At 44.8% G+C, this 15,141-nt stretch overlaps 1 protein-coding gene across 1 annotated transcript; it reads left to right on the top strand.

The window, feature by feature from the left end:
• Window positions 1–11,736: 11,736 nt before the first annotated feature.
• Window positions 11,737–14,631, top strand: LOC133970379 (somatostatin receptor type 2-like). Its single transcript, XM_062407175.1, has one exon. It carries the CDS (start codon window positions 11,774–11,776, stop codon window positions 12,884–12,886), a length of 1,113 nt encoding a protein of 370 aa, XP_062263159.1. The 5' UTR covers window positions 11,737–11,773; the 3' UTR covers window positions 12,887–14,631.
• The last annotated feature ends 510 nt before the right edge of the window (window positions 14,632–15,141 follow it).

Genomic DNA, 15,141 nt, shown 5'->3' with positions numbered 1-15,141 from the left:
TCATAAATAAACAAAACAACGGTGCTGCAACTCAGCAGTTCTTTAGCAGTTATCTTTGCTTTTCCATATGGAACAAACATTAATATAATCTTCATCCTAAACAGAATTCGGGCTTCTTAGCCATTGTGTGGTTCAATAAAACTTTTTTTTTTTAAATAAAACAGAAATTCTTTTTATAGGATGCTTGAAATTTTTTATATTTTTTGTCAAACAACCATTAACCACACCATGACACAATCTAATGCCTCTAAAGGCCCTCTTAGCTAGTCATTCTTTAGCCAGTTGGTGAGGCAAAGTAACTTGTTCAAATTCTCTGACAGTATTGCCGACCGCTTCTTTTGCACAATGTGTCCTGCGAGTGAGTCTGGTTTGGCGCATTCCACTTGAACGCCCCTCGCCAACCAAAGCATGCTTAGCGTTGCGGTGGTACTTTAGGCAAGTATTACTACTGGGATCGATAACGTCTTCCTGTAGAGTGTACATATCACCTTGGTTTTATCGAATGTTCGATCTTTGTTTTTCCCATCCAGAAGGTCCTCAGGTTCATCAGAATTATCCATTTTGTTTGTTTGTTTGAATAGCAGCTGCCGTCTGACTGCATTAGAGCGGCGACTTGTGCAGAGGCGGCAGAATTGGAAGGTCCCTCTGCGCATGCGTTTTGGCTATAACACATGTTAACATGTGTGCAGAATTTAGTGACATCTAGTGGTGAAGCTGCATGTTCGAGCAGAATACCCCTCACCTCACCCTCCCCTTCCAAACACAACAGAGAACCCGTGGTAGCCGTCAGGTGTCATAAACTCAAAAGGTGTTTAGTTTGTCCAGTTTGGACCAGTGTAAAAAAACATGGTGGCATCCGTAGAGAGAACCCCCTCCCAATTTTAATATGAAGTATTTAAATATAAAAAGGGCTCATTCAAGGGCAAAGAAATCAACAATTTGTACGGTTTAGATGAAACACAAGAATTATTTATATTCAATTCCTGCCAATAGATCCCTTTTACCTAAATCTTACACACCGGACCTTTAACACAAGACTTCATTTTAGAAACTTATAAAATAAAGATGTTAAACCATGTGGCTTGTGTTTTCTGAGCTTATTTCCAATGCAGCTTGTTTTAAATACAGACACATCAACAGGGTTGAATACATTAGGATCAAATGCCCAACAGGGTAGTGTCGAAACTCTGGGTGGTCATTAACTCTCTGAACACTGGCAGGTGGTAAATGAGAAGTCTGCGTGGGGCAGATGGATGCGTACATCTGTTTACACCTCAGACACCTTCTCCACGAGAGCAGCGCTGGTCTGCCCCAGTCTGAATGCTAATATATTCACTGTGGGCCCCACGCATGCATACATGCTCTGTAACGACAAAAAAGTGTAGTTTGTCTGAACTTCTTAGACCAAGACTGGGTGAGCCTGTCTCCATATTCAAACAGTATAATAGCAGGCAATTGCTAGTTGATTATAATGGATATAAATCAAGATTTGTTCTCCTCATAAGTTTGGAGTCCAAAACAGATGCTATGCTAAATATAAGCAGTCTGGTGCTTTATCATACATTTGTAGCTTTAACCATATTGAAGCACTGATGCACCAACATTTAATCCTGTTTTCAAACTGCTGTGTTATTGACTCCATTATTTTTCCCACAATCTCCCGGACCCGGCTTGTACAAAACGTGCCTGGGTTTGCTGATTTGCAAATGTGGAAAAATTCAAAACCTTTACATGAACAGAATCTGGAAAGTACAAACAAACTCTGAACTATTTGAAGAGCTCATGCAGGTGTGAGCCCTTTTTTTATTTGTGCAAGTAGTAAGAAGAGAGTAATTTTACAGCATTCACTGCAATCTTTACATTAAGGAAGTGGAAGTGGGGGAATAAAAAATGTCTTTAAACGAAGCTCTTCACTTCCCTCGATGTGACATTTGCCATCGGCGAGGCTGTAGATGTAAAAATGATATTTGAAATCAAAACAAAGCCGCTCTATGAACGAGGAGGCTTTCGTTTATCTAGCAGACACACATTTACAAACCCTGAGAGGGGCTTGTTGCTAGACGCCGCATGGACCAGGAGGTCCGTGGCACTGACAGCTTCTTCAGCGAGAGACCACCGGAGAAATCAGAGGCGAGACCTGCCTCCCTCCATGAGCTGCATTATCTATCATCTCCGGGCAGTGAAAAGACGACTGAAAAGCAATTCTGGCTTCATGAGATTAAGAATCGGCACACGGTGACCGGGAGCTCCACTACTCTTCTCTCACCATGTCATTACAGCGTGGACATCACCATGGTGTTTGGATGTGGGCTTCCAGCTGATGAAACACTGCAGACCAAAACAAAAAACGTTTCAACCATGATACGTTCGTCTGATTTAACTTTCATTGTTGACCTGAAGCAAAGGGTCAATAGTTTGAGTAATATGAGGTAAACGGTCACTTGAGAAGCTCGATAGGAAAGCTTATGTGTGCCTGTGGAATATGAAAGTACTTTAGTTTGGTCTTTGTAATTTGATAAAGACGTTGGAGAAGAATGTTGATATTTCCGTTGGCCTCATTGTTTCTCTCTGTCATTGCATTTTCCTGCCAGCTGCTCACATTATAACCACTGCAGCATCCATGTCTCCTTTACCTTCTTATGTCACGACCACCAGCTCACAAGTTCTATTCGTCCAATGGGACCAGCTCTTAATCCCTGAAAAGGAATGAGAGTCGGACGATGTCACAGCCGTTGTTGGTGCTCTATACTGTCTCAACCCACATCTTAAGGTTATGATTTGAGTGCCACTGAAAATAGAACTAATTATGCAAAGGCTTAATTTACATTCTAATTAGTGTGTACTAATTAAGATGGCACAACCAAAAGGAAAATTAAATCAAATGAGTGAGAATTGACTGTCAAAGAGGAAAAACACCAACAATGGAAACTCACTGTCCACAAGACAGCAAACAGAACACTAGAGATCGAATTCACATCACGTCTTCGGCCCCTCTGGTCTCTGATGTGTTGCTTTTCTCATAAAGAACTTTACATTTTTCATTTTATTCTTTAATGCAATGATAATGAATGTGATTAAAATGATTTTCTGCCAGCACAGGCAGATTTAATCCACAGCAAGAAAGTTAGTGGATTGAATCTGGGAGCCAGAAAAAGTGCGGTGGCACGATTGGCAGCAAACACAATCAATCACAATTAAACTCCCTCCAAACCAACAGGCCTCTCGCTCCCTCAGCACCGTGAACAACAGGGAAGTGAGCAGCCACTGAATTGGCGTGCCAGACAACAGACTGGGAACCAGCCTCGGAGGCTCCAACCACTGAAGTGACCTGCTGCGAGCCATTACACACAAACAGGCGACAGGAGGTAGGGCAGGGGAAGCAACATGCACCAAAATCCAACTCTATTAACAGTTTGTGTTCGTACATAATATGATCAATTATTAAACATATGTTCCGGTACAGCCGAGTTGCGACTGTGACTTTAACCCAGTTTCGATTTGCCATTTTGAACTTTGAACCACATAAACGGGTTGTAAACATACATTAGTAACTTCAGCCACTAGGGGGACTGTTGTTTGCCCCAAAAGTAACAGCAAATTAAAAAGGCGACCAAAATGGAACGTCCTATTTCCTTTAATGAAACTGGGGAAACTGGCAAAGCTCTCGATCTACCGGTCGATCTTCGTTCCTATCCTCACCTATGGTCATGAGGGCTGGGTGATGACCGAAAGGACGAGATCGCGGGTACAAGCGGCCGAGATGAGTTTTCTCAGAAGGGTGGCTGGCGTCTCCCTTAGGGATAGGGTGAGAAGCTCAGTCATCTGTGAGGAACTCGGATTGGAGCCGCTGCCCCTTTACTTAGAAAGGAGTCAGCTGAGGTGGTTCGGGCATCTGGTAAGGATGCCCACTGGGCGCCTCCCTTGGGAGGTTTTCCAGGCACGTCCAGTGGGGAGGAGACCTCGGGGAAGACCCAGGACTAGGTGGAGAGATTATATCTCAACACTGGCCTGGGAACGCCTCGGGATCCCCCCGTCAGAGCCAGTCAATGTGGCCCGGGAAAGGGAAGTCTGGGGCCCCCTGCTTGAGCTGCTCCCCCCGCGACCCGACCCCGGATAAGCGGATGACGATGAGTGAGTGAGTGAAACTGGGGATTTCCTCTGGGTTTGAAAATTGTTGGAACCATTTTGGATAATGTAAGTACACAAGCCAATATAAGATAGGTCTTGTTGTTTTCAGACATTTTAATGCTAGTTACATATTATGGATTTTAAGATGCATCTCGTCGAAACCAACATCATCGACCAGAAGCTCATTTAAAATCCAATTTTAAAGCTGTTCAGATTAATGTGCAATTCATTTGCATTCAACATTTCAATTTGTCAAACGTCTTCGTGCATCTATTATGGGAATTGCGGAATTAGTTAGTCTGCGTGTGTCCGATTCCAGATGTTTCTGTAGGGAGCACAGGCTGCTTGGTCCCAGCGTGGGACCACATCTGTGTCTGCGAGAAGCAGAAGGGGTTCATGTCCACTTACAGACGCGTCCTAGATATTCTGCTCAGCTGGACGGACCTTTTTCCAATTCAATTCTCTTCAGAAAATCACCACAGCTCACGATCCCTCTCATCACATCTCCAAGGACTGACTCAGTATCAGGCACCAAAACAAAGCTTCGTAGAATAGATTCTAAATTGAAAATATTTCAGAAAAGTGTGTTTAGTAATGCAGAAGATCCATTATGAGCCATTGAAGGATGAAAGGAAAAATAAGTCCCACAAAATTAGAAGGCCACTGTGGAACACAGCCTTGACAGAGACTGCACATTATGGACTTGTGCTTATGACCATTTTATGTTCCACCATCAAAGATAAGAGGGAAAAAATCAAGAAAGTACAACCGGTGGGAGTAGTGTCTCCATCTCACCTTCTTTTGTGCGGAACAAATGAAAAAACACCAACAATGGATCTGATCAACATCCTCCTCCAGAATCGCCCGGCCACCGTAGCTGCGTCTCCTAGGAGCTGGACTTGGCCTCAGCGGGCTTTATCACAGAAGCCAGACTCGGTGTATGTAAATAAACAGCAGTGTTTAAAGAGCACACACGGAGCAGACTGCACAAGTTGATTGAGGCTGCTTTTCTTCTGATAAGAGTCACAATCAAGTAGCATGAATGTGCGTTGACATATTAGGCCACAAAAAAAAAAAAAAAATATTCATTTCCGACTGGATGACAAATTAAAATCAAGCGTCATGACGCCTCCGACATATTTCAAAACAGAGTTCACGAAGTGCTGTGATAGAAATTTTACTATTAGGGCAATGATTGATATGAGGAATTACTTTGATGTTTCGAAAGATAACAAGGGTTGCCTGAGAAGTCAGGGTTGCACTCAAACCTGTTATATGACTTCCTCACTGACAGGGTCACCAAACAGAGACTTAACAGCACAGGGATTTGTGGTTGCAAACATTGGGAAATGGATCTTGATAATAGATGTTACATTCCAAGGGTCTGGAAAAGAGTAGGTGACTGGATTATTGGTCAGCTATTGCTTAACATGAAAGAGGTTGATCAATAACATTTGTTTCCTCTCTAGGAGGGGCTTGGAGATGTATAAAGTGCTGTTTTTCTTGTATGTCATTGCTCATTGTATGAAATCTATTCCATGGTCTTGTACATTGATGCCCATCTGCAGATGTAGAATACACTTCCAGAAAGACATTGTAATGACTTGTGCTTGACTATTGAGAAATTCCCATGACAGTGCTTTGACAGCAAATCAAGAAAAATAAATGTAAGAGAAATCACAATCAGCCGGATTGAACAAGGAGGCATGACAGACAGAATTAGCTGGTCGAAAACAAGGTAGTGTTCAAATTAAGAGAATCAATATAGAGCTGTGTCACGAGAAAACAAGTTAAATAAAGGTGAAAGGAAAACCGGGGCTCCACGGCTTCATGCAGGCACACAAGGTGTCAACAATTCTGTGAATCACTGTACAAAATATATTCAATGAGTTCAAATGAAATGAAGATGAACACACATGCACACCAGAGAAGCATAATCATAATCTGAGGTGATGAAAGAGAATGAATAATTTAGTTGCTCAACAGAAAATGTAATGGCAACTAATTCGATGATAAAGCATCTGGTCCCAGGAAAGACTTCCAGCTGTTATTCAGAGTTAGATATTTGTCGTTTTTTTGGCTGAAAGACATCTCATTGGAAACCTTGCATAAAGTCTTACATAATTATTATTATTACTTATTAAGTGTTGTTTTAGATTATTTTCCATATCATTCTAATTGAGCCTTTCTTTACAAGTGCATATGAATAAATAGAAGGGGAACTCATAGAGCACATGATAACGGGATCATCCTTGGCTCATAACCAACTCTTCCATCGAGTTTCAACAAAAATCAGTTAAGTAGTTTTTGCTTAATCCCGCCAGCAGACAGACAAATAGATTAATATATCAATTATCTAATTATCTATTTATGGTTTTATTTCAAAATGTTGATATTAATTTACGCACAAAAGGTCAAATAACACAACAAACAATTGGACAGAAACATTAGGTTATCTCGACAGCGTTAGCACATGATATGGGTGCAAGAATGAATAATAGACATGAATATTTAACATTTCTACCAGGATACCACGTTCCATCTATGCAAGCATGAAAGATACAGCACAAATCTGACCCATCTCCAAGGACAGTAAAAAACAAGGCCTATTGCTTTGATCCATAAAAGCAAACCCCTGAAATTGAATTCCTATTCTTCTCTAGATAAATCTAAACATGAGAAAAAGCTCGCCCTGAGGCCCCATAAGAAAATAATACTGTTCAGTGCTTATATATTGCTGCAATATCTCCCAGTTCACCCGGTTAAATTTCCACCCTCATAGTAGGATCATTACAAAAATGCCAAAAGCATGAGTCAGATCCACATTAATATTTTGCAACCGCCTCGGGCCACTAATTGTTCGTCAGTTTACCCCCGGGTGGGATAATCAATGATTTCAGTCCAGAGACAGAAGAGGACAGGTTCTTGATCAAGCCTCGGTGTTTAAAAACACAAATAAAGACCAGAGCTTCAGCCCTGAGCTCCATCAACCTTTCACTCCAGACCTCCTTCGGCACAAACATGTAGAGGCACGCTTGTTTCACGCGGATACAACCCTTATTCTGATATTTTAACCCTTCCTGACTTCCCAGGAAAGTTAAGCGAGAACATATCTAGTTCAAATGTCAGATTGGAATTAATACATTACTTTAAATTACCCGTATTGTATTCAAAAAAATCTCATTATTGGCTCATTGATTGGCCCTCGTGGCAGGAGAACTAATAAATTACTGCTTTCCCTACTTAATCTGTTTAATTTCCCCTGTGACCTCTTTCCAGCCGATCGGTACAATGCTCATGTAAACACAAACCCTCTGCACAGCCGCTGGGAGAAACTACCACCGGCTGAAATCGGTCTGTCCAATTGATTTCTCCCTGTGGAATCAGTCAGCACTTAGTGGGCTCCGGCTACCTTTAAAAATGTATCTATTAAGAAATAGACACAGAGGCCAAGTTCCTTATTTTCCCTGAATTATTTAAGGGAGGTTTAATGGGTTTTTGACAGAAATGTAAAATGCATTCACAGTAAGAAATAAGGATAAGGAAACACTCTCTGGTTGGCATGGAGTCCCAGCAGGGCTGAGCAGTCAGTGACATCCGGTGAATTCACTATAGAAATGTTCCCATATATTTTGTCCTTCCCGATTCCAGCACCTGGACTTTTCTTATTCTCCACTACCAATGCATTTAAACAAAGCTAACATTTCTAACTTGGTCTAACAGCTACGCTACTGAACCTGTTATTGCTATATCACAGTTGTCTGGCCTGGGTCAGGTTAAACAAATACTTACAGAGCATGATTGACGTGGAACTTATTGTTTGGTCTTAAAGTGAAAAAATACACAAATAAATCATCACAACACTGTGGCATCCCTCCAACCTGAAGTTGCCGACATTTTAATTAACACTGGCTCACGCTGCACTAACAGAAATCCCTTCTTCATTGCGGCAGTGCCTGCCAGTGTCAGTGCAATAGAGTGCAACTGCCATTTTGCAGCGACAGAGAGGAAGTGAGGAAGTCCAAAGAAGCCAATGCGCTCCGATGTACTCGCCATGGCCCCACCAGGCATTGTCTGCAGAATCCGAGGTATTTGTGAGGCTGATATTGGAATCAGAACATCTCTAGTTCATTACCATCATGACTGTATTCTTAATTCTCATCTTAAACAAGCTTCTGACAACAAATCAAAAAACTAAAATTTTGAAAACACATCGCGTATCACAGGATAGTTATTATTACACACCCCTATTTGTCGTTGTGTTTTTTGATTGGCCATTTTGAAATGCACCTCAAGGTATCCTATTGGCTCATTTACATCGAGGCTTCTCTTCCTGACGACTCTGGAGTTTGCATGAGCAGCAGACTCCAAGGAGAGATGTGATCTCCAGCCTGATGAAAAAGTCTGTGCTGCTGCTGCCGTGAGGGTTGAAACGTTCTGGACCAGTGAGCACAGTGAGCACAAACACACAAACTCACACACACAGAGCCACACTGTGCATTTCAACAGCGTTTAACTTACACGCGTGAGTCATGACATTCACACGCTGCAAAACCAGGAATATCTGCAGTCACGGGTTGCAGCTCTATCATGTTGTAATTAAATAAACCAATATTGAACAGATTACTTGTGAAATTGAAGACACGATTGAAGGTGACAGAGGAGAACGTGTTCAGTGCATATTCACTGCAAGTCAAGATGCAGAGAGCAAGACGTCAGAGAGGGGAGGGGGGGGAGGACATGAGGCCTGTGGAGACAGACCTGGCACATCCACCTTTATGCAGCTGGAGAGAAACTGAACCATCAAATTAACCAGTGCTTTTTTTAAATCTAATTTCCCTGGTGTTCATCCGCTTGCAGGTTATTGGATGGTTTCCTTGTTGCTGTTGAAACTCTTGGGAGGAAAATAGAAAACTGCTCCAGCTCAAGAAGAGACACTCACTGTCCCACGGGAGAAACCAAAAATGCAATACAGCAGGAACACAACCGTTAATTCCATCTGCTCTGACACATCAACATATCTAAATGGAGAGACAGGGAGTTTATCTGATGACTCACTCACCGAAAGTTAACTGAGTGATGTCTGGCAGAAGCTCAGGTGTTGGACAACATGGACGTTTCCAGGTCGGACTTAATCATGATCATCAGTCTGGAGGAAATCAGGAGCTCTTGATTTGAGGAGAGTTGTGCCACGTGGAGAGACCTTCGTGTAAATCCAAGATAACACCCTCCACAACTTTGTATAAACCTGCGTGTCATTCAGGACAAACCACGCTGCAGTGATTGAGGATTTTCACGGCGCGTAATTTGAGAGTAGCCCTGCGTCTTTGGCGCTCAGTGCTGCCACCGAGGGCTGGAGGCAAATTAAAAAGCCATGTTCCACCGGCCACACAGCTTCTCGCCACTGGAGGTTTTGGCGTATATTTGTAAATGTAAAGAACTATAGAAATGCCTTTGTTCCCTCGTTAAAAAAATCGTTAATTCGGTGTTAGACTAGTGGTTCATGTTTCGAACAAAAAAACACGGAACAAGCTTTGCGCACGAATATTCCCTGACACTATATGTAGCACATAGAGCTCTGTCTTCACTAATTTAGTCAATTCACCACCAAGACATGAGCTGTTGGCTCCATTTGCACACTATCAAAATGTGTCGGTGCCTTTCTTCATCGGGCTGCCACCGCGCGCGTTATACATCAAGGTGCCACACAGCAAAGGGCATGTTCCGCGAGGATCCACTCACACAGTCTCTCTCTCTCGCTCTCTCTCTCTCTCTCTCTTTCTCTCTCTGAGGGGGTGGGTGTGACGGTGGAGCACCTCCTCGGCGTCATGTGCGTCCCTCCACATCCATGCGCGCTCTCACCAGCTGGAGAGGGTCGCAGCGCGCATCTCGCAGCCAGCGCGTTGTTGCAGCTTCATCTCGAGTCCAGTCGGAGGCGGTTGCATACGCGTCCACTTGTTCGTTTGGTCCTCGTCGCGTGTAACGCAGACCACACCGTGGGATTTCTCCACGTTGCGGAGAGCTCCTGAACTCCGGCGAGAGAAACCAAACTTGAGGAAATATTTTTTTTTAAGATGGAAAAGAAGAATCTCCCCCGAACAATGAAATACTGAAATTCTACAGTGAGAGAACAACTGAGCAGGCAAGTGGACACTTTGGGTTGTGTGTGTGGTCAGTGGTCACGAACAACGCAATGCATGAACAGGGTAATGTGATAACTGTCCATTTAAACAGTTATACCCCTGTATCCCATGGTTTTAATGTAATCCAGTAACAGGATGATGTTCTTGCATATGTGCTGAAACAGACAATTTCATAAAAGCTCAAATCTTCATCTGGATTTTTGCAGAGTTTCCTAAAATTGGAATTTCTGACTCGACCTCAATTCTCACTTTATTTCCCACAGAGCTGGATTTTTCACGTGATGATTTATTCAGATGCAGATCCATCCTCTTCCCTTTTTGCAGCTAAAAGCAAAAGTTAGAGCAGATTTCATGGCCTTGAGCTCCCAGCAGGAGCCCCCCCCCCCTGCAGACATAAATAAGTTAATGTCTGCACTTTATTAAAATAGTTAAAAACTAAATTTAAGCTTTATTTTTAAAGTGCTTGCTCTTTGGTTTTAATGATAGCGATGATACCTCACGCAGTGTGGTCACGCAGCCAAATTAATATGACATAATTCAGAATAAAATACCCCTACAGACATTGATCAGTGATTTGTAATATATTCTATTGATGGTTCACCCCAGTAACTAAAAAAAAGAGCATCAGTATGTGTGTGTCGTTTGGTTTCTGTGGGAATTATCCTCTCTGTGTGTGTGTGTGTGTGTTGATCTTACGCAGACAACCATCTCCCAGTGTGTTTCCTACTGTTACATTATGTAATATTCTGTCCATCCAACTGACTCACGCAGCCAGCAGCTGCCACGGAGTTCAGACCTTTACCAACGTTCAGCTGTTCACCAGAGGCCGGACTTCAGGCCGTGTGGTTCCAGTGCTGCTGCTGGGTGAGAATGATAAAGTAGCATAATAAACCTCTTATGTTATTGGCCCCAAACTAAGTTGTCAGACCGGGTGTTTGCCTCGCCTCCACTGGCAATGACAAGCACTTCAATCTGACTGGGGCGAGGCCAGTACAGCGATTGCACCTCGTTCAATTACTCAGGCTGGGATTAATTTACATCCGTGCCCACCCCCTAATAAAGTGTGAAAAAAACGTGTCAGCAAGGAATTCTGTGCAAACCATTCACAGCTGATCGTTTAGCAGCAGGTGAAGGGCAAGCAGTTCCCCAGGGAGAGCGTATGACTTGGGGGGGGGTGTCGTCTGATATCCCTCGGCAGCAGCGTCAGGCTGAACCAACACATTGGGAAGGTTCGTCCTCAGGGAGAAATCACTGCCTTCGATCCCTCTGTTTTTTTTTGCACGTGCTCTCAATCAGGCCTGTTCTCAAGAGAGAGGATGGAGATGTGAAACCTGTCAAACGTTTTCCACAGGAAAAGCTGTTGTTTTATGACGTCACTGTCGGGATTAAACCAGATCCCCGGGGGTCATTTTAAAGTGTTTGACCCTGTAACTGACGGCAGGTCTTCATGTTTGCAGGTGGGATGCTATAACCGGTGTGAGAGGGAGAGAGACCGAGGAACCATGGACTCCCTGATCTTTGCGTCGTCCCCCCCCAACCTGTCGGACCACCTGATGTACGACAGCTTCCTGCAGGGGAACGACTCTGAGCTCCACGGGGACTACTCCGACCCCAGCTTCAACCAAATCAGCACGGTGATCATCACCTGCATGTACTTCATGGTCTGCACCGTGGGGCTCTGCGGAAACGCCCTCGTCATCTACGTCATCCTGCGCTACGCCAAGATGAAGACGGTCACCAACATCTACATCCTCAACCTGGCGGTGGCCGACGTGCTCTTCATGCTGGGCCTGCCGTTCATCGCCATCCAGCTGGCGCTCGTCCACTGGCCCTTCGGCCCGGTGCTCTGCCGGGTGGTGATGACCCTGGACTCCCTGAACCAGTTCACGTCCATCTTCTGCCTGATGGTGATGAGCATCGACCGCTACCTGGCGGTGGTCCATCCCATTAAGTCCACTAAGTGGCGCAAACCCCGCATGGCCAAGACCATCAACCTGACCGTGTGGGGGGTGTCGCTGATTGTGAACATTCCCGTCGTGATCTACAGCGGCGTCATCACAAAGCAAAACGGCTGCTTCTGCACCATCGTGTGGCCCGAGCCCCAAGAGGCCTACTACACGGCCTTCATGTTCTACACCTTCATCCTGGGCTTCTTCCTGCCGCTCATGGTCATCTGCCTCTGCTACCTCTTCATCATCATCAAGGTGAAGACGTCCGGGATGCGCGTGGCCTCCTCCAAGAGGAAGCGCTCCGAGAGGAAGGTGACCCGCATGGTGTCCATCGTGGTGGCGGTGTTCGTCTTCTGCTGGCTGCCCTTCTACATCTTCAACGTCACCTCGGTCACGGGCACCATCAGCACCACGCCCATCCTGCGGAGCACTTTCGCCTTTGTGGTGGTGCTGGGCTACGCCAACAGCTGCGCCAACCCCATCCTCTACGCGTTCCTCTCGGAGAACTTCAAGAAGAGCTTCCAGAACGTGCTCTGCCTGAAGAAGGTGGGGGGGCTGGACGAGGTCGAGCGCAGCGACAGCCGGCAGGATAAGTCTCGGATGATGAACGACCCGACGGAGACGCAGAGCACGCTGCTGAACGGCGACCTGCAGACCAGCATCTGAGAGGAAGGAGGCACACATCCCTCTCTCTCTCTGTGGAAGAGGAAACAGTCTCTCTAAGATCACATCCCGGGGGCCGTCACTAAGTATCAAACGCAGAGTTCAGAGGGGAGCTCATCCACTTATCGACGAGGGAGAAGCAGGAACACAACTCAACAAACTCAAAAAGATACTTTCGCGCCGGACGGCTTCTCCATCTGCCTTTCGCACGTTGTTGGCCTTCTATGGCGCTACACAATATCCATTCTAACACAATCACTAGTTCATACTAATGTTCGCTCTGGGCTGCAAATGAAATAAAGAGGAATTCCGGTCGACCGTTCCTCCGCAGGGTATTGACCGTGGGATAGAAGCTGAATGGTCCCTCGGGTGACATGGACTCCCCCCCCCGAGATCCAGGATTATAAACAGTTCCCAGCAGACAGTCTCTGCCAAGTGTTGTGTTGTGTAGAAATATCAACATATCGGTGTGTTTATGTAAAACAACATGAGGATGAAATAAAACTGTTGACGGTTTCAATCAACTACTTGTCTCATCTACAGCCCGGTTCTACGATTGTAAATAACTGTAAAACGAAAGTGGACGAAGACATCGAACACAAAGTCAGAGTTGTTTTTTATTTGTATTTACTTTTCAAACTCTTGTTTGTAAGTAATGATGTTTCCAGACCAATGAATGTCAAGCGTCATTGATTCTCATCAGGAGTCGCTTTCTCTTCCTAATTCGTGGGAGCGGTTTAATCGTGTTAAAACGTAAATGTGAATATCAGTGTTGAGTGAGTTTAAAGATGTTTAGTGCTGTGTCATTGCCCCCCCTGTTTATTTCTGTGTGAATAATTTATGTCGAATCAATTGTAGCCGGCTCGGTCAATCGACAAAGCCAGCCTCTAACCAAAGTGCTGCTAACATGCACAGAAACTCCGCTACAATGTGGTATAAATATTCTTGTTTGTGACTCATGTTGGTGACTGTTCTTTACCACGGCTCATTTACCATTTATTTATAGATATGGTGTCCTATTCAACGTTTCAGCCTCGGTCAGTGATCTTAATCAGAAATGGAGCATCTCATAGTTCTACGCTATTCAGTCTAAATGCTGAGGAGTTGCTCATCTCGAGGCTCGTGTGTCATCTGAGAGCGTTCGTCCCAGTCAGGGCCAGATCTCCCCAGGGCTGGGGGTGGATGTCAAAGGTCACAGGTCACCTGATGACTGATCTGCCTGTTTGGAGTTATCACGAGAGGATGCACACTATCCCCAAAGTAGGGAAGGACTGAGGGAGAGTTGTCCATTCTTCAGTTTGGGTTTTGCGTCAGTGGTGTCAGCAGGCTGAGGGTTATTCCGTGTCGTCTCTGTGTGCTGTGACTTTTTGATTTCACCTCCACAGAGCACGGCGGACTTTGCTCTTCCCCTTACCGCCTCCTCCCGGAGAGAGCCGCTGCTCAACGCTTTGTATTCCGCAACCGACCCGTCCTCTTCTTAAAATCCGTGGCATTTGGGAGGCTTTAGTTCCGAGGTGTCTGAGAGACGTGGATTTGTGAAGGGCTCGAACACTTAGCCTCAAAAGGCTCCGGTGTTCTTTTATCACCTCATCATCAGTATCAGTATCGCTGTGCTGCTCCGCCAGTCCACAGTTCCTCCCGTGACTCACTCTGTGCTGCTGTCCACTCATTACTATGTGTCATTAAGAGTTATTGAAATCTAACCCTGTGTGTGTTTTTTTTTATCACCTCTTAAGGACGTTTTCCTGCATTAACTCAGACCTTGTCAGGACCAGCAAACCTCACAGGCACCAAATCCTGGTCCCAAAACGAATAAAAATATTTCTGAGGTCCTGGTTAAGTTTAAGGGGTAAGATTAGAATTGTGGTTAAGTTAATAGTAGGGGTACGGGATTCATTGGGTATGGTTAAGGGATATAGATTTGGTTAGGCTGTCCACAATGAATGGAAGTCAATGCAAAGTCCCCATTATGGATAGCTGCGCAAACCTGTACAAAACAGTGCGTGTGTGTGTGTGTGTGTGTGTGTGTGTGTGTGTGTGTATTGACGCCAGCCATGACGAATGGAAACTCCATATATCCAGTTTCTGTGTGTGCAGTGCTGCTGAATTTGTCCTGAAACAGCTTATTACCACAGAGAGACACGGCACACCTCCAGTGTCCGATATCTCCATGGCAACAGCGACCACGAGTGTCGGGTCCCGTGGTTAAACTCATCAGCATAATGACGGTAGAGCCACGACTCGGGGCATGAATTTCA

This window comes from Platichthys flesus, chromosome 16 (genome assembly GCF_949316205.1).
Source record: "Platichthys flesus chromosome 16, fPlaFle2.1, whole genome shotgun sequence".
In the NCBI taxonomy this organism is placed as follows: Eukaryota; Metazoa; Chordata; class Actinopteri; order Pleuronectiformes; family Pleuronectidae; genus Platichthys; species Platichthys flesus.
This window is presented reverse-complemented; position numbering and strand designations above follow the sequence as displayed.

Coding starts and splice junctions, on each gene's coding strand:
- LOC133970379 (XM_062407175.1), top strand. CDS start 11,774: ATGGACTCCCTGATCTTTGCGTCGTCCCCCCCCAACCTGTCGGACCAC.